We start from the raw sequence: 14,158 nt of genomic DNA, 5'->3' as shown, positions 1-14,158 counted from the left end.
TCTCAGCCTCTCCTCATAAGTCATGTGTTCCAGTCCCCTAATCATTTTTGTTGCCCTCCGCTGGATGTTTTCCAATTTTTCCACATCCTTCTTGTAGCGTGGGGCCCAGAACTGGGTACAGTACTCCAGATGAGGCCTCACCAATGTCACAGAGGGGAACGATCATGTCCCTCAATCTGGTAGCAATGCCCCTATGTATACATCCCAAAATGCCATTGCCTTCTTGGACTGAATGCACCTGATGAAGTGAGCTGTAGCTCACAAAAGCTTATGCTCAAATAAATTTATTAGTCTCTAAGGTGCCACATGTACTCCTTTTCTTTTTGCGGATACAGACTAACATAGCTGCTACTCTGAACTCTGTAGATTAGCTTTGTAATGATACCTTAGACTTCTTGCATAAAGCATATTCTAGTTACATTATGTTTACACTCAGTCATATTTCCATAAAACATATGGAGTTCAACACCACACTATTGCTGCTACATAAATCCATGTTATACCCACATCTTGAATACTGGGTGCAAGTATGGTTGCCTCTATCTCAAAGAGATTTGGAAAAAAGGTAAGGAAAAGGGCAACAAATGATTAAGGATATGGAATGACTGCTATGTGAGGAGAGAGATTAATAAGACTGGGGCTTTTCAGATTGGAAAAGAGATGACTAAGGGGGGGGATATGATCAGGTCTATAAAATCAATGATTGGTGTGGAGAAAGTGCTATTTATGCCTTCTCATAACACATGAGCTAGGGGTCACCAAATGCAATAGGCAGCAGGTTTAAAAACCCACACAAAAGGAAGTATTCTCCCCCCCCCCCCAACAAAATGCAGAGTCAACCTGTAGAATTCCTTGCCAGAGGCTGTTGGGAAGGTCAAAACTAACAGGGTCTTAAAAAGACCAGCAAACTAGATAAGTTCATGGAGGATAGGTCCATCAATGGCTATTAGCCAGGATGGGCAGGGATGGTAGCCTTAGCCTCAGTTTGCCTGAGTTGCCTAAGTTGGGAATGGATCACTTGATTACCTGTTCTGTTCATTCCCTCTGGGGCACCTGACATTCGCACTTCTCGAAAGACAGGATATCTGGCTAGATGGACCTTTGGTCTGACCCAGTATGGCTGTTTGTACACATCCGGTTTTCAGCAGTCCTTGTTCCATGGAAAAATTCATTTTTTGGAGATAAGTGAGTGGATGGCTTCTGCAACACCCCTTATTCTGGGCTACTCCCTCAGCAAAATACAAGTAGAGCTGAGGAGTAAGTGTCTTTCAAAGGAAAGAGTTGGTCCAAAGTCAGCTATCTAGCCAATTCTCCATGGCTTGACAGTTCTGTAGAGTCTTTCCCCCTTTAAGTTGCATACATTTTACATTATCATTAACATTATGGTATTGTCCCCCCTTATAGAAGGAAGCAATCTTGTGTTTAGCAGGGAAGAGTGTTTTCTCATCCCCTTTCTGTCAGCACATAGGCCCAGAGAACAACTGTCAAACTGCATGTTGGCATTTCTATAATAGCAGGATGTAGGTGCTCTTTTTTAAAGAGATCTTTTTTAAATACTCCTGCACAGTTTTCCTATCAGAGGAAGCTTCAGTTTCCCTTGCTCTAGATTCCTGTTCTGCCCTCACTGCTTTGAGATCTTTCATATCCTACTAACTCCTGTGAAGTGGTAGCACCAGACTCCTCTGATGTCCTTACAACTCCAGGGGAGCTTTGTGGCTTACACCCACTGAGATTCTGGGCTACTGAAACTGCAACTTAAGTAATCCAATTTTAGGCCAAGATCACTGAAGATAATCGGGCTATTTTACAGTTCTTAAGAGCAAGCCACAGAGAGGGTGGCACCTTTGGCCCTAGGTGCAGCTGAGCTCTTACAGCTCAGCAGCATTAAGACAGCCAGTACTCTCTTGTTGAAAGTCTAACTGGTCATTAACTGCTCAGAAAGTGTTTGCAAGTAGTATGCCACTCCTTTGAGGCAGGGAGGAGAACTCATTTGGCTGATGGCCTGGGGCTGAAGGTCACAGCAAGCTGTCCCCACAGAGAAGTATTCCTCATTCGGCAGCAGTGGTTGCTCATTCTAGGGTACAGGTTGACCTTAGTCCCACTATGCTGTTAGTTCAAATGTGAGTGTAGCACCACTCCACCTCTTGAGCTTCAGGCTCATGTGTAGTGATTGTACAACTGCCGCTGCCTGCCTTTCACCCTGCCAGGAGAAAGCTGACAGTTAACACTGATCTCTGTGCTGAGAGAAGGACTGGGAAATGTTACTGCTACATAATGACTGACTCTTCACAATTCCCCAGGGCTCCCACATGGCCTTTCAGGCTGCCCTGAAAGGCTCTGCTTCAGGGAGCTGTGCAATAGCAACCTGAGGGCACTATAACTGAAGCAGTGTCCCTTGTAGCAGGAGGGGAGAATTGGAGGTTTCATTCTTTAGTGGAGATGGATCCTGTGAATTAAAGGGTTTCTGGGGCAGAAAGTTTTGTTTTTAAAGCCCAAAGCAAATAGAGCCCTTGCCCACACAAGCAGGGGCATCTGTACCCCCTTGTGTATGCTAAGTATATTAGCAATCAAGACAGGCATTATTCCAGAGGCAGAAGGAAACAGCCAGGTGAATCTTGTCAGCATTCTGACCAGATCACCTTGTCAAGGCAGCAGGTGTTCCACCACTTTATGTAGTTGGGTGCTACTAGTAGCCTTTGTCATGCACTTGAATGGAGACCATTCTAATGTGCATTGAGAGAAACTTACCAAGTCAAAGGCTATGCATTGGGATCTCAATTCAATTGAGTACTAAACCTTGCCTGCCCCACCCCAGTAGCAGTAGCCTCCCAACTGATCAGAAAGACCCAGAAATGGCAGATAAGTGTTTATTGCAATGTAATTTCAGGCTGCATTGCTTTGTACTCACTACATTGCAGAGACAAGTATCATGAACAGGGCTCCCACAAGTGCCACACCAGCAACAGCTAGCACCCTGGGTGCTCCAGCAGTCATGGGCGGTCCTGTTAGAGAGATGAAGAGTATAACTACACAGGCAAACAGGGGCATGGGAGCCCCTTTGTAGCTTCAAATTAGGCCCCACCTATATTGAGGTAAGGAGCTCTATATAGATCATGATTTTAGGTGTAGGAGAGTTTCACACCAAAATATTAATCTAGTGGACATTAAGTCATTTCTCCCTCTTGCAGATTCCCTTGGTTGGAAGTCCAGAGCCTTCAGCCTGTGCTTACATCTGAAAGGGTTCTCCCCAATGGTTTGTTAGCTGGAACATCTCTGGAAAATTTGGCCTCCCTCCCCACTGGTGATGGGTCTTTCATTTTCCCAAGTCTAATGTATTGAGGCAAACATCAGTATGTGGAAGCCTGTTGACTTCTGCTTTAGAACCACTAAGTCAGGAGAGTACACTAGATCAGATCTTTGTGTCCAATTTAAGAAGGGACAGGGGATAAACTAGTTTGGCATTAAAAGGGAAATGTTTAGAGATTGGAGCCAGTGTTATTCCTAACTAAGTGTCTTTAGGAAGTATAAATAGCAACTTGTTGCCTATAAGTGGTTTGGTACCAGAACTATAGTTTAAAAAAGACAGACCGTAGACAAAATTAAATAACCTACATCTGAACAGAGGGCGCATGAGAGCTAGATACTTGATTAGTAGGAACCCCTCTCACTGCCATAAAACTGGAATACTTGTGGCACCTTAGAGACTAACAAATTTGCGCAAAAGCTTTTGTGAGCTACAGAAGTGAGCTGTAGCTCATGAAAGCTTATGCTCAAATAAAATTTGTTAGTCTCTAAGGTGTCACAAGTACCCCTTCTCTTTTTGCAGATACAGACTAACACGGCTGCTACTCTGAAACCTCTCACTGCCATGTTAGTGACCAAAATGAGCAGCAATTGCAGTTTTTACTTGGGGCCCTCCTGATGCTACTATAATCTGAATTGGGGTTGCAGTTGACGTTTCAGGTGTTATAGGAGCCTCAGAGTTTTCACCATCTCTTCCAGGGTGATGAGGGGTGAATGGGGTAAAGATCAATCCCCCACCTTGGTATTGGTCCAAGTTCAGACACCTAGGGATAGAGGTTCTAGACTCAGATGCTTACAACTGGCAGGTTGGACAGTGCAAGGACATCAGTGCCAGGCAGGGAGTAGTGCCCCTTGGTGCTCATCTGAGCCCAAGGGGACATCACATCCCTACAACTGATGGAGCTCTGGCAGTGTCATTTATGGCTGCATCCAAGCTCCCTTGTAGGGAGAATACTAAGTGCCAGGAGTGGTCAGGTCAGTGGTACTCACGAAAGCTGTGCACAGCATCATTTCTTTCTGCACCACCCTGGAGAAGAAACACAGGCCCCCTGCTGGTGATGGAGGAAAGGCCAGTCTCTGGGTGATGCTCAGAGCTCCTTCTACCCCCTGAGAGACACATGAGGAACATGTTTTAGATTCAAAGCAGCATTGCCCCAGAGTGACCTGGTAGCCTGTTCCCATCATCCCAGAGGAGACTGCCAGACAGTACAAGTAAGTTAGCATCCCCTGCAGCAAAGGTTGCAATGTACAGCCTAATCCCCAATTTTTCTCCAATAAAGATCAAAGCTTGGACACAAGTTGAAGAGGCAGCTGCATTGATCTGATCTTAAGAATGCAGTACCTAGCAAGAGAAGTGACATGTTTGCACTGCATGGAAGTCTCATCTGCTGCACCCTCAGAGGGTACTAGCCACAATCACTGCCATTTGAAAGGGTTGGTGACACTTCAGCTTAACAGTTGTAGAGTCATGCTGGGCCCAAATCACAACTGATCTAAAAATATAATTTTGGGAGGTCTGTGCAACTCCTCCTCCCTAGTGGCAATGCCTTGTGTACAGGCCAACAGCCACTTGCCTCCTGAAAGAGCAGCCTTGCTTTTCAGCTAGGCATCACCAGCCCTCAGTGGTTGTTACAGATCCACCATTGATTACAGGAGTCCTGGCAGCGGCCCTTATCCCCACCCCATAGAGAGCAGAACTTGGGCACTTACTGGCTCCAGCAGGGCAGGGGATGGTGCAGGACTCCAGCCTGGAGGGCCAGCACATGGAGGCACTGCAGTGCAGGTACACCTAGAGGAAGAACAGGTGTTAGGAATCAGGCTCTTGCAGTTAGCTATAGGAGCAGTGCTGCAGGGGATTCTCTAAACAGACTAGGGGCTGTTGTACCCCAGCACTTTACTTCCCAAGGCTTCTGGGAGCCCAGCCAGTAGGTGAGGACCCCCTGAGAGGGAGCCCAGCAGTGTGGCCCCCTGCTATCCCACACTAAGGGAAGGAGATTCAGTGTCAAGTCACAGACAAGCCTGGATTGTGTTTAGATGGTCAGCCACCCACTCTGGACAGGAAAAAGAACCAAGGGGTTAGAAATATAGATCATGTACATCCCAATGAGAATGTGAGCAGCTAATGCACTTGGAAGAGCTCACTGAAAGGCAGCTATTGACAGATCAGGTGGTTAGAGAGATTACAGGAGAGTTTCTCCCTGACATGTCACATCTACAGAGCAAAGCAGTAGTCAGAGGTCTCAGTGGGAGCTAAGAGGTGGGGACAGCACCACATACTTCAAGTAGTGAGACAACAGCACCCAAGTCCAATTTACAAGTCAGTCCTTAAGCTTGTAAAGTCCATTTGATACTGAAGAGTCAAGGCAGTTTGGTCAAGACTCCTGCAACTATAAAGCATCCACTAGTATCTCAAGTGCTGGTGAGATTTTCCCTCCATATACTAGTTTAAAGCTCTAGAAAGATGGTTCTCAACCTGTGACCCATGGCCCAGTCAGCACAGAGCTGCAGCCGTCACATGGGCCAAACAGGTATCAGATGCAGCTCAGTGGTAAATAGGTTGAAAGCCACTGCTCTAGAATGAGCAGCATCTGACATTGCTTCCCCACTCACTGTGGGAAGCCTGCTCTAGCACTGCTTTCTTCCTCAGTCAGTAAATACTTCACATTTGTGATGCCTCAAGAGACCGGAGGCAGGTCAGTCTTTAGCATGGGGATCAGTGACTGCCCCAGGTCCCAGTGAGGAACTTAAAGTGGGTTTAGAAACTATGTGACCAGTCCCATAACTCCAAGTCCTGTGATCTCACTAGGCAGCTGGCCTCAAGACAAGGCTATAGGGCAAGTGTATTTGTACACCCAATCTGGGATAAAGGTTAGTTTTAAAGGCTTTTCCACGTGGCCTGCCATTTACAAAGAGTGGCCAAGGCTCTGTTTTTGAGCTGCTTCTTCCTAGAGTCTGGGAAGAGTGTCCCAGGCTAGCTGCAACATCACTTCTCCCTAGTTGCCAGCTACAGAACCACAGTTGGCCATTAGCTGGTTATGATTCAGCTGAGGTGTTGGTTTGCTTCAGCATGAACAGTCAAAGCCCCCTTCTGCTTGTTTGAGGTCCCTGTAGGCCAGGTCTCATGTCCACTCTGAGCAGCTCGCGAGAGGCTAGGCTGCTGTTCCAATGGAGTGGAGCTACAGCAGCTGACAAGAGCATCAAAGAGAAGCCATACCGGCCCTGTGAGCGCCTGCTGGGAGGCAGACTCCACGAACGTGAAGGTGCTGACGATGAAGCGCTGGTGGTGAGATGGGAACTGCAGCCCCGAGGCGGCTCCCACAGGCACCAGCTGGGTGCGGTAGTTGTCTCCTGCATATGGGCACCTGGGAATCAGGGGGGAGAGGGAGGAGAAGCAGCTGTGAGAAGGTGCCCTGCACTCCCCAGGCCCAAATAGAGACTCCTCACCCTGGACCCTGTCACTCACCCATCCACCAGGATCGGCCACTGTGGTTGCTGCTGGGGGTTGGCACTGGGAGTGGCCCAGCAGTGGTGCAGGACCAGAACCAGATCTGGGTCAGTTCTCTGCAGGATCCGGACCTCCACGTAGATGGGGTCCTGCAGAACCTTCACCACAGGATAATCTCTATCTGTGTAGTAGGAGCCGTAATTCTGCTCTGGAACAGAGAGGTCACTGCAGATCAGCATTAGATGCATGTAGAAAATCTTAGTGCATTATACAGGGTCAACACCCACAGTTCAGGCAGCGCCTGGACTCCCAGCTTGGGGTAAGCATTCCCACTGTGCTAGATCTAGCCCACAATGCAGGAGCAGGGCTGCCTTTCTATACACTGAGGACAGATAACCTCTCTCTCAGCCGTAAGTGAGAGATTCAGTGAGCTGTAATTGAATCCTAAAATCAAAGTGCAAAGGACAGTCAAGTCACAGCCTTATCTCCCCCATCCTCCCTAGATCCATTCCACAGGGTCTTAAGGCCTCATCTGGCCTGGAGGGGCAGCTAAGCCAGAGACCAGATTCCTGCACCAAGAGGTAAGAATGAGCCCTTGCTCCACCACGTCTCTCTCCAAGGAGCTCTCCTACCTGTGGCAATGCGCAGCTCCAGCATCAGGGGGCCAGGCTGGGACACAGCAGGGGGCGGGGGCAGGGTGAAGACCTGGACACTCAGGGGGAGGAAGTTTCCACTGATGGAGTAGCTGCAGCGGACGTGTAACCTGGTGGTGAGAGTGCCAAGAAGATGAGAGATGATCAAGGCCAGGCATGCATTGCAGAGACAGCATTGAGGGGAAGGGCACTAGAGGGTGGTTATGAACCCCACAGTGGGAGGGACAGCATTCAGGGGAGCTGAGTTGCCCCATATGGGGTACCTGGAGGCGAGGCAATTAAGAATTAGTCCCATCTAGGGAGAACCTAGTGCGTGGTTCCTATAGATGAGGGACTGCAGGGCAATAGGGAAGGACTGAGGAGAGCTGCCATAGGGAGTTCTACTTTAGGATTGGCCCCAAAGGGACAGAGCAGCCAGGGTTCCAGGCAGGTGCCAGGGGGATGGCCAGAAACTGCCAAAAGGAGGCTTCCAACAGGAAGCCTCACAAGGAATCAGACTTCCAAAGAGGAGTGGACGATGAAGTCCTGGGAAAGGCACCTGTGGTCAGGCAGAGGTAGGAAGTGGAAGATCTTGTAAGGAGAGACAGTGATAACTGCTTGATCCCAGAGTTCCTGGCTGGAAGCCAGAGCAGAGGGTGGACCTGGTTCCCCTCCCATCCCCAGGAGGGGGTAATAGGAAAACCTCCCACAGAGAGCAGAGTCAGTGACTACAGAACCTAGGCTGGGGCAAGTGACCCAACACAGGGTCAGATACTTTAGCATATTGGATTCCTACACTAGAATGAGTGAATAGGATGGACCCGACCAGAGGGCGGGAGTCCTGAGCAGAGGCTGAATGTGGAGTTGCTACAATGCCAGGCCTGGCTGCAGAGGGACATGCTGGCTGGTGAGTTCACTTCATTTCCTCCCCACACCCCAGCCCAGGAAAGGGTTACAAACCAATATCCCCTTTATTGACTTGCTTCATGCTCAGCCCCATTCACCTCACTCCTCATGGCCAGTCTTCCCAATGAGCTGAGAGAGCCCAGGGTTCTGGGGAAGAGAGTCACTGCAGTGTTTGGCACCTGCCATGGAACAGCTGACTGGAGGAACAGCTGGCCCTGAACCACTCCCATGCTATTGCCTGACATGACAGAGGCAGCGCTAGAGATTCAGGGTAGAGATACCAGCCCCAGGAGTTACCTGAAGGTGCTATCCCTGGTGATGGAGCCCAGAGCCCAGGTGTTCACATCCCTGTCTGCCACCAGCTCAGTCTCATACACACCCTGGTCTCCAACCATCTGGAAGGAGAGAGCAATCACTTATTTTATTTGGCATGTGCATGGTCATCTAGCCAAGAATTGGCATCTTCAGTGGCATGATGCAGTGCTTCTAGGCCACCACTGAACCTAGTCAGGTGGCATTCACAGACAACGTGCAGCTGTTATGGTGCCCCCATAAGGCTTTATAGAAATATGCTTCTGTATATATAACTGGAATATGTTTTATGCTACATATGCCATGTAATGAGTTATAAATTTAACTCAAAGCAGCTTAAAAATGTTTTAAACACTCAAATCCCCAGCTTTCAATGGGGTTTAAACCCCAAATAAATTCATTTTACTCTGTATAAGCTTTATACAGGGTAAACTTATAAATTGTTTGCCCTCTAACACTAATAAAAAATATGCACAGCTGCTATTAACACACACTCTGGGTTAATTAATAAGTAAAAAGTGAACCCCCTTCTATTGCTGAGTGACCCCATCCTGGCCTCCCCCAGCTCAACTCTTACCTGGAAAGTGGTGCCACAGGCAGAGAGTGGGAACCGGAACAGGACAAAGGCGTTGTTCTGCCCCACAGGGACACAGCCAGCACCGTGCCCATTGGCCAGATGCACCGAGTCCAGGATCAGGGGGGGCAGAGTCACAGCCCGAGAGACCACGAGGAAGAAGTGGCCATCTGGAGTGCACTGCGCTGTCACTGGAAGGGAGCCGGGGACAAGTCAGGGCCACCTTCCTACCTGGGTTAGCCAGTCTCAGGACACTAGAGCAGAAGCCAGCAGCTTGTCCTGGAGCTGAATAAGAACCCACCATGTTCTACTGCACCCCTCCAGGGCACAGGCTGGCACTGCAAAGGACCCTGGCACATATAGCTCATGGTGGAGCTGTAATGGCCACGAGGCATGTGCTGTGGATTCCAGAGCAAGGGCTGGGACTGTTATTGGTCACAGCTGAAGCACTCAGCCTGAGGCTGGATGGAAAGCATTGCACGTGGCCTTGATGTCACACTAACTAGCCCAGCACCCAGCTGTCTCCAGGACTGGGTACATGGAAACCCCACTCAGCTTTGATGCCAGGTATCTCAGCCACTGCCCCCCCCCCCCCTCCACCCACATGTGGGACCATTAGTCAGCTCTGGACAATTCATGTGCACAGAAACTCACCTGTGTTGCCATAGTAACAAGGCTTCACCCTATCACTGGGGTTGTAACAACAGCCTTGTTCTTCACAGACTCCCTGGGCGATGGGTGGGGAGCCACAGGGCAGCCTATCCTGGCTCTGGATGGCAGCACAGACATCGGGGCTTGGAGCATCCAGGGCTGGGGTGAGACAGGTGGGAAGCAGTAAGGAACAGAGACTAGGTGGGGCAAGAAACTGGGCTACAGAGCATGCTCCCTCCTGGCCTGGCTAGGAGCTTTGAGGCTCCCTCAGGACCCCAGGCATTCTGCAGGACAGACATCCTGCCTCCAGCTCACACTCTGCTGCGGGGCTTCAATCTGAACCATCCAGGGGGAACCTGGTCTGTGCACTCTCAGCCCAGAGACTCACCATTTAATCCAGGAACAGTTTGGGTAATGGGGTAGTGGAGACATGGCATCTAGGGAAGCCTCCAGCACCTGTCACCATCCACAGGCTCTGCCTGGAGCTCTTAAGGGCTAATGCAATACAAAGACCATGAACGCCAGGCTCTCCTATGTGAGAAGAGCAGCCAAGCAGCAGGGAGTGCTCTCTGCCCAGGGCATTGTCTTGCTCAGCCTGCAAAGAAGGGCTGTCACTGGCCCCACAGTCGCCACCTGACCCCAGGGAGGAGAAGAGGGAGACCAAGGCCTCCCTTTGTGTAACTGGAGGAGAGCAGCCATCTCCACAAGATGGTTCACAGCCACAGGCTGGGGCATTCAGCATAAGACACTAGGCCCTCACCTGGCAGGCTCCTGGGGCACCTGAGCACCTTCTCCTCATGCAGGGCCCTGTGCTCACCAGCAGCCATCCCCTCAACACCAACCACCATCAGATAACCGCCATCCTGGGGAGAGAGACCCACAGACATCAGGGCTGGCAGAGCAGCCAGTCCAGAACCCAAGGCAGGTGCCAGAAGGTCACTCACCCATTCAGAGACATAACAGCCAGCATAGGAGGCACCAACTGTCCTGGAGCCATCTGCAGCCTGGGAGACCCAGATCCCACAGCTGGAGTCATTCTGCAGAGCATGCAGCTTCCCAGCCACATCTAGGGAGGAACAATGAGATCAGCAGCCAGTGCAGGGGAAGAGGGCACAAGAGTATTCTAAGGAGCTACTGCCTCCCTGCACAGAGGGGACAGGCTCCTGGCTGTGGAGGGGCAGGAGGGCTGCCCAGGCCAGGAGCCCTGCCCAGCTCAGTTCAGCCATTGCTCAGGCTCCCTAGGACTCAGCCAGCTGCTGGGCAGGGCTTGGACAAGCAGAAGGATCCCTGGGACAGAATCAGTCCCTTCCCCTCTCCCTGGAACCACACACTGGGCTCCCTCCAGACACCCAGGGAGGGGCACACAGGTCTAGCCTCACTTACCCCAAGCAGTCAGTGCCAGGGAGTCCACCCCAGCCTGGCCAGGATGCAGCATGAACTGCAAGCTTCTCTGGCCACAGACCAGCTCCCTAGGCTCCCCCAGGGCTCCCAGAGCAAAGGGGCAGTACAGCAGCCAGAAGCACACCACTCCCCCATAGAGCTCAAACCACACCCCAGCCATGCTGCTCTCCTGCCAGTGACCCATAAGGCATCTGCCCCCAGTCTGCCTCCTTTGTACCCTGCAGGCAGCTGGGATTGGCCAGAGCCCAGGTGGCCATTCCTGCAGGGCCAAGGGAGAAGAGCCCAGCCCCTCCCCTGAGGTCTGGCCATACCCTGCCCCAGGAAGGAGAAACCTTGGGGGTGGGATGGAGCTTCCTGGCCCTTCTCACAGGGAAGCAGAAGATGGGTCTGTGTTCATGGCATGTTACTGAGGGGAGGTCAGTTTATTCCTTCCCATTGGAACCCCGGGAGGGTTCAGACCTTCCTTCCTCTCCAAATGCTGGTGCTGGGCCTCGCCCAGCTGAGGGATCAGCCTGGCCCCTTGCCAAGGTCCCCCTGCTGCATGATGGGGGCATCCCCCGCTTCCAGGCCATCTGCCACCAAGCCAGCTCTGGACTCATTCTCTAGAGCTGCTGTGGCACCAGACTCCCCCTGGAGCAGGAAGGCTCCTCGGGGACAGCCCCAGCCAGCCCTCGCTCAGTTCACACACTGGGCTGGCTTTGCCTGGAGGACGGCCAGGTTCCTTGCATCAGGCCCTTGCAGAGGGACCGGTGAGAGGGGGAGGGCCTGAATCTCCATTGCCATAGTTACCAAAGGAGAAGGGAAGTGTTTTACCCCCTCTACTGTTAATGAGGCACAGGCCAGTGGAGAGTCAGGCCCAGAGAATCCAGTTCTTGTGGGAAGCTAGGTTTGGTTTCTCTTTGCACCGTTGCTTCCCAGCCCAGCAGGCACCCAGGGCTATCCAAGTCTATTGAGTCTTGGGGACCCCAAACTCTTCTCTGTTTCCTTTGAACAAATGCAGGAACTGGACCTGCCAAAGCAGCTTGGGTCGAGGGATGGGTGCATGGGATGTGCCTAAAGCTTGTGCTTTCCTGACAGTTTCAAAATACAAATGGAAAACAATTTTCATCCCATGGAGCTGTATGGATCCCAACTTCATTCATCAGGAGCGGGGGACCTTTAGAGTTACAGCACAGCCCTCTACCATTGAACTAGAGGAATAACTGGTAGGAGTACTAGGCTGTTAGCCTCTATGGCAGGGGCGGGCAAACTTTTTGGCCCGAGAGCCACATCTGGGTATGGAAATTGTATGGCAGGCCATGAATGCTCACGAAATTGGGGTTGGGGTACAGGAGAGGGTGAAGGCTCCGGCTGGGGGTGCAGGCTCTGGGGTGGGGCTGAGGATGAAGGGTTTGGGGTACAGGAGGGTGCTCCAGGCTGGGACCAAAGGGTTCAGAGTGTGGGAGGGGGCTCTGGGCTTGGGCAGGGGATTGGAGCACAGGGGGGTGAGGGCTCTGGCTGGGGGTGCAGGCTCTGGGGTGGGGCTGGGGATGAGGGGTTTGGGGTACAGGAGGGTGCTCCAGGTTGGGACCAAAGGGTTCAGAGTGTGGGAGGGGGCTCTGGGCTTGGGCAGGGGATTGGAGCACAGGGGGGTGAGGGCTCTGGCTGGGGGTGCAGGCTCTGGGGTGGGGCTGGGGATGAGGGGTTTGGATTGCGGGAGGAGAATCAGGGCTGGGGCAGGGGGCTGGGGCGTGGGAGAGACTCAGGGTGCAGGCTCCAGGTGGCATGTCTCCCCTCCAGCTCCTATGCGGAGCCGCAGCCAGGCACTGCCCCATCCACAGGCGCCACCCCTGCAGCTCCCATTGGCCGCAGTTCCCAGCCAAAGGAAGCTGCGGGGGCAGTGCTTGGGGCAGGGGCAGTGTGCAGAGTCCCCTGGCTGCCCCTACACGTAGAAGCCAGAAGGGTGATATGCTGCTGCTTCCAGGAGCTGCGCGGAGCTGCAGCTAGTGCTCATGGAGTGGCCTCCCCCCAACCCCGCTCCCCAGATGGCGCTCAGGAGCGGGGCAAGCCCCAGACCCCGCTCCCCAGTGGGAGCTCAAGCCCAGATTAAATTGGCTGGTGGGCCGTAGTTTGCCCACCTCTGCTCTATGGGTATGTCTGCACAGCCCACAGCAGCAAGCCTGTGAGCCCATATCAACAGACTTGGGCTACTGCACTAAACATAGCTGGGTAGACATTGTGGCTCGAGCTCTGAAGCCTAGGGAGTGGGGTATGTTTCAGGGCATGAGCTCCAGCCAAGCCCCCACTTAAAAGTGCTCTTGACACAACTGTTTTTGCTGTGGTCGCATGAGCCCAAATCTTTCAGCCTGGGCTTGGAGACTCAGTGCCATGGGTGGCCGCTGTCTGCATGGATGTACTCTACATGGCTGAAACGGAGGAGAGATGCATGCTTTGCCAGCAGGTTTCAGAGCTATTTGCTGACAGCCAAGGACTGGTGTGGCGCAGGACTCCTGGGTTCTCTTCCAAGATCTGTTAGGGAGTGATTCTAGTAGTCATTTTTCTTTCTGCCACTGGGCTCCCTCCTAGTCTCTACCCCCTCAACTGCTCTTATTTATATTACCATAGCATTTGGGGCCCTGTAGTCACCCACACTAGCTCCTGCCCCTCCTCCTATCCCACCCCGACCATGGCTTCTGCCCTCCCAGCTCTGTGTCTATCTTGTCCCTTTCCATTTTCCCCCCATCCTCTGTGTGTGGATCAGGCCCTCTACTCCTCCTCGGTGCAGCCTGGTCCAAGCAGGGGGCATTGAGATCACAGGAGAGACAGGTGCCTTGCTCTCAGTTTTGGTGCTCAACACCACAATGTCCCCTCGTGACCAGCAGAAAAAATTTAAGGGAAAGTGCTGCTCAGTGGAGATAAAAACTGGAGAATTTAGCTCCAAACAAACCTCCACTG

General features: G+C 52.0%; 1 protein-coding gene across 1 annotated transcript; it reads right to left on the bottom strand.

Annotated features, from left to right (window-relative positions):
* Positions 1-2,892: 2,892 nt before the first annotated feature.
* Positions 2,893-11,408, bottom strand: LOC144267572 (zona pellucida sperm-binding protein 4-like). The gene is made up of 12 exons (XM_077821650.1): positions 11,207-11,408; positions 10,768-10,889; positions 10,584-10,686; positions 9,827-9,982; positions 9,176-9,363; positions 8,584-8,681; positions 7,381-7,511; positions 6,767-6,956; positions 6,518-6,665; positions 5,014-5,092; positions 4,294-4,410; positions 2,893-3,002 (listed from the first exon to the last, which is right to left on the bottom strand). The coding sequence occupies exons 1-12, from the start codon at positions 11,406-11,408 to the stop codon at positions 2,908-2,910; spliced, it is 1,629 nt and encodes a 542-aa protein (XP_077677776.1). The 3' UTR covers positions 2,893-2,907.
* Between the last annotated feature and the right edge of the window lie 2,750 nt (positions 11,409-14,158).

The sequence above is a fragment of the Eretmochelys imbricata genome, chromosome 7, assembly GCF_965152235.1.
Source record: "Eretmochelys imbricata isolate rEreImb1 chromosome 7, rEreImb1.hap1, whole genome shotgun sequence".
NCBI lineage: Eukaryota > Metazoa > Chordata > Testudines > Cheloniidae > Eretmochelys > Eretmochelys imbricata.
This window is presented reverse-complemented; position numbering and strand designations above follow the sequence as displayed.